Source organism: Thamnophis elegans, chromosome Z (genome assembly GCF_009769535.1).
Source record: "Thamnophis elegans isolate rThaEle1 chromosome Z, rThaEle1.pri, whole genome shotgun sequence".
Lineage (NCBI taxonomy): Eukaryota > Metazoa > Chordata > Lepidosauria > Squamata > Colubridae > Thamnophis > Thamnophis elegans.
This window is the reverse complement of record NC_045558.1, coordinates 109,011,162-109,022,264: the sequence shown is the minus strand read 5'-3', so window position 1 is coordinate 109,022,264 and position 11,103 is coordinate 109,011,162. Positions and strand designations below refer to the sequence as shown.

At 39.6% G+C, this 11,103-nt stretch overlaps 1 protein-coding gene across 1 annotated transcript; it reads left to right on the top strand.

The window, feature by feature from the left end:
* Window positions 1–3,744: 3,744 nt before the first annotated feature.
* On the top strand, window positions 3,745–4,680 carry LOC116521294 (olfactory receptor 10A7-like). The gene has a single exon (XM_032235979.1). It carries the CDS (start codon window positions 3,745–3,747, stop codon window positions 4,678–4,680), a length of 936 nt encoding a protein of 311 aa, XP_032091870.1.
* Window positions 4,681–11,103: the final 6,423 nt, after the last annotated feature.

The following is an 11,103-nucleotide window of genomic DNA, read 5'->3' as shown; positions in this document are numbered from 1 at the left end:
TGTCTATGTCTATGTCTATGTCTATGTCTATGTCTATGTCTATGTCTATGTCTATGTCTATGTATATGTATATGTGTGTGTGTGTGTGTGTGTGTATGTGTGTGTATATGTGTGTGTGTATGTGTGTGTATATATATATATATATATATATATATATATATATATATATGTATGTATGTATGTATGTATGTATGTATGTATGTATGTATGTATACACACACACACACACACACACACATATCAGAGATGGCCCAGTTTGGCTGAACCAGTAGAAGATTTGTAGCCTGGGTCGCAGAACTGGCAGCGACCCATACTTGCCATGCCCCCAAATTGGTCCCCCAATCTCTTATCCTGTTGCCAGCATCTTTCTGTGCATATTTAGTCACCTGCACATGTGCCAGCATGTGCCTACTGGTAGTGACCAGTATAGGAACCCATCCTTGATACGTGTGTGTGTGTGTGTGTGTGTGTGTAAAATCCACATACATATATACACTAGATTTAATTATATTTTCTTTCTTTTTATCTTTTTTTTTTTTTTTTGCTTACTATTTATTGCTTATTGTTCTGGGCTCTAAATAGTATTTTGTCCGGCAAAGATATATGCTATTTTTTTTTAATCTATAAAATAAAATACTGCCATATAGAAAGAGTGAATTTTAGCATGTTCTTGAAGATTCAAAATACACTACATCAGAACAGTTTGTCCAAGAGCCAATCAGCAACAAATCCCCAGCCTCATGTGAAATATTTTAATTATCCAATAATTAAAACATAATAATATAACATACTGCTCCTGCAAGCCCAAATATTATTACCTTGGATCATCAATTACTGTAAAAAGGATAGTGTAGCAACACTTGGACGCAACATTTCTGCAAATGGTTTACTACTAAATTCCTCTCCTGCATCTTTGGTTGTTAATAGAACAGCTCTTATGGAACAACTGCAGGTAAGGCCTAACCTCATATATTGGCTTTCTTTGTTTCCAGGATAATCATCCTATACTAACTAGAAACAATTGTTTCAACAATGCAATAACTTTGCTCTGGGCTGTAAATGGTACCTGTCTTAGTACTACATTTTTATTGGTCTATTTCTATTTTTTTTAAAAACTCTCATCCTTTCCCCAAATTCCAACACTTACCTTTATCTTTGGGAAACCATACATCTATATTTGATTGCCATATTTCATATGTAATTTGTGCCACTTTTATATGTACCGTGCTCAGTAATGGCTGAAGTCCTTTCTTTAAAGTAAAATGGCACTCAGCAGTCTGGTAGCACAATTTACAAACTATAATATTATATTTTAAAAGGCATATATTTTCATGAGTTGGAGCTTTCTTCATTAGATGCATCTGATAAATGTGTTAGATGAAAAGAATGCTATCAGATTTTCATATATATATATTTGTCACCAACATAGCTCCTGTCATATACCATTAATTTTTCACCAATTATAGATTTAGAAAAGATGTCCATATAATTTAAATTGTAATCCTCACTATGTGCATACTTTTCAAGATGACAATTTCATTGAATACAGTGGCATTAACATCTCAGTGATTCTGAGTCATGGCACTGATTGCAGAATTAATGTTTAAAAACTTGAAGCAGCTTTCTTTTAATGCATTTCTTTTTTACTTAGCAACAATTTTAAAAAGAAAGAAAGAACAGATGAAATAATTCTAAATTTAATTTTAGGAAATAAAATATTTACCACCATAAACTTAATTATATAGTTAGAAAAAAGCAAAGAATAGAAGAATAATGAAGAAAGCATTTCACAGGAAAAGATGTATATTCTTAATCTGTGAAAATCAAAAAGAGTTATTTGTATATCTGCAGTACAAACAGTTTTTCTTAGGGATAGGCAACAAAGAGAGAAGGTGTTTTTAAAAAGAACTTAAAAGGGTTAGCTGATTAGAACAGTAGGTGATGATCCATAGGCTATTTAGCACCTTCAGTATATCATTGAATTGTGTTCAGAAGTATATTGACTAATACTGTTGTTATTTCAGATCAGAAATATGATTCCGCAAACACATATAAGTCAGGAAATATAAGAAACAGACATAATCTTTTCCATAGCAGGACTTTGTGGAATATTAGTCTACTACTAGAAAGAAATTATATTTATATCCAACTGATTGATTCACTCACTCACACATTCACACAGAGAGAGAGACACAAGCACACATGTATTCTTACTTAATACTGTTCAATTCATTTCATATCCATTTTTTATTCCTCATTCCCTTTTACATTTCTTCTACTGTTGTTCTTTTGTCACAGATAATTTGCTGTTTTTTTTCTTTAAAAGCAGGATTTTCAGTTGCAATTTTCTTTAAGAATTCCATATCAGTAATTTATTGACACTGTTTTATGTATAAATTTGATGGAGGTATTGATACCTCTTTTTCTTTCTCCCATATTCTTAACTTAAAATAAAAATCCTCTACTCTACTTGTGCCTAAATTATATATAAATATCTATTACTAGTATAGCAAACAACATCTATTAAGCTCTCCTTATTAGATCATAGCTTATTCAGTGGTTTTTGTATTAAATGTTCATAAATATGCTATCTAGAGAGATCAGGAATAATCACTGTATGGACACATATCAATTGTATTGTAACAGAAAAGTTTGCTTAAAACTTGTTGATGGAGGGAAAGTGATCTCAGCAAGTTTACATGGAAAACCCTTTGGACTCTGGATTGCTTCATTAAATGTTTCTGAACAAGATTTGATATGCCCTCCACAGAATAATTTTGCATCTCAAATTTTATCCCTGAAATTACTTCATAGGATAAAATTCCATAGGATGATACTGGGAAAGAATAGATTTTTAATTAGATTATTTGATCCAAAACTATCAGGGCATTTGATATTTGCAATCCATTGGATTCTTATTATGTTGCAGGACTGATGTGGCATGCCATTAATTTGATTAATGAGGAATGCACATAAAGCAAACAAGTTTCATTAAGCTTTGCAAAATATATTATTTTAAATAGAACTTTATTTTTTGTAGTTGTGCCCAATTATAGTTTTTAAAACAAATTGTGATAGATGCAATTCTTCCAAATATGTGCAGTTTGGATTATTTATTTATTTTTGATCTGGGGACAAATAATCATGTGTAAATTTGCAAGTGTTTATTGTGGCTCATTTTGCCAAATATTTTTGAGTTTTGTCAGATCAGTTCATTCTCATTAAATTTATATCTCTCCCCGCCCCCTGAAACACATTTTGAGATGAAAATAATGAACATTATCAGATGTAGGAGAAGCAGTAGAGCCATAGAGCAGAGTTAAAAGAGGAATGACCCTAGAACCTCTATGTAGCCAAAGTGAACTAAGTCCCACTTCCACTCCCACTTCCCCCTAGACCGTTATCTAATTCCATGTGCTAAACATTACTTGTGAATATTCCAATGCATAAGGTATTTAGCAGCAAATTGGTTTAATTGGATCTTCACTGGTCTATATATTTCACATCAGACTATTGTTTATTTCCTTTAATGTCATGGACTATTAACATGTGACATTGTCTATTATGATGTGGTTAATATGTTTAGAAATACAACATCTGTTCTTTCTGTGTTTAGATATGCAAGCAAGATTCAAAAATGTATTTCAACATTTGACACAATCAACAGATAGAAGAAAAGAAGGGAAAATGGGGATACTAAAGTTCTTCAAATTGTTATTATTGATCAATTATTAACAAGAAAGAATGGAAATAAATCAGTCAAGTGTTACAACCTTCATTCTTTCGGGATTCAGCAATCTTCCCCAAATGGGAATAATGTTCTTTATACTGTTCTTTATTATATACAGTTTGTCTATAGTGGGGAACCTACTTATTGTTCTACTTGTTGTAGCTGACCAACATCTTCATACCCCCATGTACTTCTTCCTTGCAAATTTGTCTTGTTTGGAGACTTGTTACATTTCAACCATTTTGCCCAGAATGCTGGCTAGTTTTATAACTGGGGATAAATCTATATCTATGTATGGTTGTATGACGCAATACTATTTCTTTGGTTTTTTAGCATCCACTGAATGTTATCTCCTGGCAATGATGTCTTATGATCGATATTTAGCAATCTGCAAACCACTTCATTATGCATCTGTCATGAATGGTAAACTCTGCTTCCAATTAGCCCTCATGTCTTGGATAAGTGGTTTATTGACTAATGCTATCATAACATTTTTTCTAGTACAGTTAACATTTTGTGGTCCCCGTGAAATTGACCATTTCTTTTGTGATGTATATTCAGTGGCAAATCTTTCCTGTAGCAATACACACTTAGTGAAACTTGCTACTTTTATTCTAGGATCCATGGGTATAGGGACCCCATTTCTCCTAACAATGACCTCCTACATCTATATACTCTATACTGTTCTGCAAATGAAATCTAAAAAAGCACAACAGAAGGCCTTCTCTACTTGTTCCTCTCATCTTACTGTAGTTTCATTTTTCTTTGTTACACTATTGCTTGTCTATGTTGTCCCTGAAACTGAAAAACTGAAAGAACTACATAAGATCTTTTCTCTATTCTACACTGTCCTGACTCCAATGGTCAACCCCATCATCTACAGTTTGAGAAATAAAGAAGTGAAGGAAGCCTTCTTTAAAATTATTAGAAAATATAGAGTAGTTTTTTAATAGTATCATAACTTTTCAATTACTGTGGAAAATAGAATTAAAGATGAGGTATAGCTTTGGTGCTACAGAAACTAATGTGGACAACATATCCTCATTTCACATACCATAGATTCTGTACCTTATCTTACCTTAAATATTATTTTAATGTTTAAAATAATGTTTTTGCCTGTGGCATCACTTTGTTTCAAAGGAGGTCCTAGCCCTGCATAGTCTTAATATAAATGTCATAATTTGTTTCAAAAAAATATTACTCATCCTTACAAAAGTGCCATTATATGGCTCATCAAAGGATGGCTCAAAATAATAGGGCATATATTATAGTACTTTATATTACTATTAATACTATTGTGAAATTGATTTATTATTTTCTGTATTATTATCTATTGTATGTTCCCTTTGTAATATGTATAGATTTGGTTTTTCATGGAAACAATACAAAACACTTGTGAATAAAGAAAGAAAATAGTAGGGAACATCTTAATTCCTGGCAAATTAGTTGACTCTATCTGATCCTAGCCACCCCGGCAGCCACCACTTTCCCCCATTGCAATAATTTCATGAAGTGCTTACAATATTCTCACAGAATTACTAATGTGCCTGCTAGTTCAAATCTATTGTACAAAATTTACTTCTAAAAAAGCACGTAGTGTTTTGGATCAAGAAGCCCATTTTAAATGTAACTTTATTACGTATATGCATTTGAGATGGAATCCCATGGATATGACGTAAAACGCTTAATAAAGAAAGAAAGTAGAAGGAAACATTTTAATTTCTGGTAAATTGGTTGATTTTATCTGATCCTTGCCACTCAGGCAACCATTTTATGAACTGCCATATTCTCCCATTGCAATAATTTCATGAGGCACTTAAAATATTCTCACAGAATTACTAATATGCTTGCTAGTTCAAGTCTGTGTATATTTCTACTGTTCTATTTTCACATCTAAAAAAGCATGTAGTGTTTTGGATCAACAAGCCCATTTTAAATATAACTTTATTACAGTAATTAATTTGAGATGGAAACCCATGTAAATTTAATAAATAAATAATTATAATAATTATTTGTATTCCTTTGTATTCATTTATTTATAATCCACACTAAATCACAAACAGCATATCTGTAAAGCTTACATATGTAATAATTTTGAATTTTTTTGAAATTTAATAAAATTTGTATGCCACCCAATCCCGTAGGATTCTGGGCCGCTTACAGAAACAAGATTTAAAAAAAACATTTAAAAATTTAAGAATAAAAATACAGTTATTGAAATTACACACCATTCATTCTGTCTAGGTGGGGCTGGACATTAATTAACATCCCCAGGCCTGCCGGAACAGCCAGGTTTTGGTGGCTTTTCGGAAGATCAGGAGAGTGGTAAGGGTCCGGATCTCTATGGGTAGATCGTTCCACAAGGCTGGCACAGCTACAGAGAAGGCCCTTCTCTGAGGGGCCGCCAGCGGCATTGTCCGGCTGACGGCACCCGGAGGAAACCCAACCTGTGTGATCTTGTTGGTCATTGGGAGGTATGTGGCAGGAGGCGGTCTCTCAGGTAGCCAGGTCCTAAACCATGTAAGGCTTTAAAAGTAATGACTAGCACCTTGAAGCGCGTTCAGAGACCAATAGGGAGCCAGTGCAGATCGCGGAGGATGGGTGTAACATGGGTGTATCTAGATACACCCAGTATCGCTCGCGGGTGCATTCTGGACCAACTGTCTTCGAACACTCTTCAGGGGCAGCCCCATGTAGAGTGCATTACAGTAATCCAGTCTTGAGGTGACAAGGGCATGAGTGACCATTCGAAGTGCCTCCTGGTCCAGGAAGGGCCGCAGCTGGTGCACCAGGCAAACCTGGGCAAAAGCCCCCCTAGTCACAGTTGACAGATGGTGTTCTAACATCAGCTGCAGGTCCAGGAGGACACCCAGGTTGCGAACCCTCTCTGAGGGGTGTATAATTTCACCCCCCAGGCTAAGAGATGGAATATCTGGACTATCCTTGAGAGGCAGCATCAATAGCCTCTCGGTCTTGTCTGGATTGAGTGCAAGCTTGTTCGCTCCCATCCAGACCCTGACAGCCTCCAGGCACTGGCACATCACTTCCACTGCTTTGCTGAATTGGCATGGGGCGGACAGATACAATTGAGTATCGTCCGCGTATTGATGATATTTGATCCCGTGCCGGTGTATGATCTCACCCAGCGGCTTCATGTAGATATTAAATAGGAGGGGGGACAGGACTGAAGCCTGCGGCACCACATATTTGAAGGGCCTAAGGGTCGATCTCTGTCCCCCAACCAACACCGACTGCAACCTGTCCGAGAGGTAGGAGGAGAACCACCGTAAGACGGTGCCTCCCACTCCCATCTCCCGTAACCGTCGCAGAAGGATACCATGGTTGATGGTATCGAAGGCCGCTGAGAGGTCAAGAATAGAGGAATGTCCTCTATCCCTGGCCCGCTAGAGATCATCGGTCAGCGCGACCAAGCAGTTTCGGTGCAGTAACCAGGCCTGAAACCCGACTGAAAAGGATCCAGATAAGTTGCTTCATCCCAGGTCTGTCGGAGTTGAAAGGCCACCACCTTCTCAACAACCTTCCCTACAAAAGGGAGGTTGGAGACTGGACAATGGTTATTAAGAATTGCTGGATCCAGGGAAGTTTTCTTAAGGATGGGTCTCACCACCGCATCCTTTAGGGGGTGCGGGTAGGATCCCTCCCGAAGAGAGGTGTTAACAATCCTCTGGAGCCAGCCACGTGTCACCTCTCTGCTGGTTGAGACAAGCCAGGAGGGACACAGGTCCAGTAAACAGGTGGAGGCACTCACTGCTCCCATGGCCTTGTCCACTTCCTCAGGAGCGGCGAGTTGAAACTCGCTCCAAGAAATCCAATCAAGGCCCTCCCCTGGCATCTCGGCTGGTACTGCCCAAGTGGAGTCCAGGTCCGTCCGAATCCGAGCGACTTTATCCAACAGAAACTGAACAAATTCCTCAGCTCTACCCTGTAAGGGCTCGCCCACATCCCCCCCTTTCAGGAGGGAGCAGGTTATCCTAAACAGGGCGGCTGGGCGAGATTCTGCGGATGCAATAAGAATGGAAAAATGAGCACATTTTTCCGCCCATATCGCCACTAGATAAGTCCTAATGAAGGCTCTTAATTGTGTTTGGTCGGATTCGGAGTTACTAGCCCTCCAACGTCGCTCTAGGCATCTCTTTTGGCGCTTCATCTCCCGGAGTTCCTCGGTAAACCAAGGAGCCCTCCTGGATCCACTGCCGCGGAGAGGCCATAAAGGTGCAATTCGGTGGAGAGCCTCCGCCGCCGCTGTATTCCAGGCAGTGACCAAGGGCTCCACTGTGGGCAAGGGAGTCAGGTATCTCACCAAGCGCCGTCTGATATCCCAAAGGGTCCATCAGGCACCTGGGGTGGAACCATCTAATCGGTTCCCCCTCCCTACAGTGGGGGAGTGGTTTCCGAAAGTTGAGCCTCATTAGGAAGTGATCTGACCATGACAAGGGCAAGATCTCAATGCCCTTCAATTCTAGATCACATCTCCACTGCTCCAAGAGAAACACGAGGTCGAGCATGTGACCCACTGTATGAGTCGGACCCTGAATTACCTGGGTCAAGTCCATGGCTGTCATGGAAGCCATGAACTCCTGCACTCCATCCGAGCATTCGCCGAATGATGGCAGGTTGAAATCCCCCAGCACTATCAGCCTGGGGAACTCAACTGCCAGTCCGGCTACTGACTCAAGGAGCACAGGCAGGGCTGTTGTAACGCAGTTGGGAGGTAGGTATGTTAGAAACAGGCCCACTTGATCCCTAGGTCCAGCTTCACCAGAAGGGACTCACACCCAATGGTCTCCGGAGCAGGGATCCCATGGGGAACTAATGACTCTCGGATGATGACTGCCATTCCCCCACCCCTTTCTCTGGTGTCGCGGCTGGTGGAGCACCTGCAACCCTTCCAGGCACATTTCTGTGATGGGGACTCTTCCCTCATGGCCCAGCCAGGTTTCAGTAATATATGCCAGGTCTGCCCCCTCCTCTAATATTAGGTCCCGGACGAGGGGAGCTTTATGAACCACAGACCTGGCATTTAGCAACAGCAGCCTGAGACCAGGGCCCTGACATCTCTCGCCACCTGGTCCTGGAGTTGAGCTATCAGGGCCGGAAGGAGGGATTGCTGTAATGTAGCGAACCCTCCTTCCCCGGTAATGGCTAGCCCTGTAACTCCCATCACACCTGCCTCTCCCAAACATGACCGGGATGCACCAGCCCATCCCCGCACCTGTAGATCCCTCTTCCCATCCCGCGGCCCCCGTTCTCCCCGGCAGGCCATTCATACCATACATTCTGGGACAAGAGACGGGTCTGGACCCGCATCCACTTCTGTTTCTGCACTCAGTGGTGGGGGCTCTGGGCCGCGCTCTCAATCCCCCCACCCATACCGGCCAAGCATTCTGCACATACATACCCCACTAATATTAAAATACAGTGATACAATAAGATAGCTAATAAGAAATTCATTAAGTTAAAAAATGTGGGATCATTCAATTAGCCACATATATACCACATGCACTTCCCATACAAAAAGAAAAATTGTGCAGCTGTTAAAGAATGTGCAAGTTCAAATAAAGTTTGTAGGTGGGTTCGCAAAAAGTCCAGTCCGGTGGGATTTGCGGAGATATAAAGGGGGAAGAAGATTTTGTCTTCTCTCTTCCTTGTGTGATAGATGGTATAAATGGTATTGGGATAGAGGGGTCCAAAAAGTTCCAAGGGAGCTGAGATGGAATCTCTTGACATCGACGGGCGGCAATGGTCATACCAACCGGGACCAGATCATAAGTCCAATCCCCAGCAGCAGTGAGCAGGGAAGCAGATAGTAAAGCCCCATATAAGTAAAAGCAAACAGAGGGCCAGGGAAGAAAAGGAGAGGCCATGCCATAGAAAAGGCCTAGGGGGTAGACTAAAGGGCTGTGGCAACGGCCGCAAGGCCAACTGCCAGATCTTACACCGCCCCATGTCAAACCGACTATCCCTCTATAATGCTAGCCAACAGAGTCCAGAAAGATTCCAAAGGAAACAGGGGCACAGATGTCAAAAAATGCCTGGAGCGTCCAGTGACATAATCCGCTGGGGTAGAGGAGGGGGGTTGCCTAAAAAGACCATGGCAGCCAAGGAATAGGCCAGCTGCCTTGTCTCGTCCAGTGTCGTTCGAGTCACCCACCTCCTTCTGTAACAGTAGTCCTCCAGAAAACAGATAGGCACCAGGGTTCCTCCCAATCAACAAGGGAAATAAGGCTAAAGCTAGGACCATAAAGTGCCGTAGAATGTCGATCTGTTTGTGGGTGATTGAAGCGTCGAAAGCTTGAAACGCCGAAGCGGAGCTTTCAGTGCAGCGCCGCCATTTCCCTCTTACATATACATAAGAGGAAGAAACTCTATATAATTAAATAGTCATTGGCTGTACCAAATGTTTCTCTAAGTGAAGGCTATATTAAAAAAAAACATTTATCTATAACCTTAATTTTGTTTTATTTATTTAGCATTTGGCAAATACATGAAATTTTGTGAGTAAATATCTAATATATGGGTGTTTAGAAAACAATAGAATAGAATGTCCGTCAAGACCTTACACCGGCCAATGTCTGATCATTTGAACTACCATAAGTCCATGTAATTACCATACACTAAATAAATACAAGAAAATTCTATTGCTTTCAGAACACCCTTATATTAGTCATTTACTCAGGAAATTTGGAGTTAAAACAGGAGACAAATAAATGAATGAAATCTATTATTCTAACATAAAGGTTAAATGGTTTCTTTAACTTCCATTCTGTTTACTATCATATGGCATGATAGCATCTGTCTGAATTCATTGCTTGTAGTATAGGAATATTTTAGAACACTGTTTTTACTTATTAAATCATTATCATGGGATTGGCTATTTTTTAAAAAAGGGATAAGATGATCTTATTGTAGGACTGTTTTATTTTATTTCATTTATAAATTGAATAAAGCCCTAGATTTTTCATCACAGGTATCCATTGTTCATGATTCCCAAGCAAGAGAAATTTGTCACTAGGGGTTTTCAATCATCGTAGATATGTTTTTCCTTTACCATGACTGGGTCATTGGGTATTTTTTATCCTATGTCCCATCTGCTAAAAGCGTGATTGCCGCTGTTCCATCCATCAACTTTGCCTCCCCTGAAGTAACTTTTTTAAATTTTATTTGAAAAGTTCTAGAAGAACTTTAAGCAGATGTTATTCTAAGAATCATAATATCTGCTCTGTAGTGCAATCATATACCAAATCAAGCTACATTTACTGAATAGTTTTAGGTAATTTCTTCTACAATATGACTAACTGGGGGGGGATCACTTCAGCTCTTCAACCCCACTGAGAGAAGTGTTTTCAAACTTG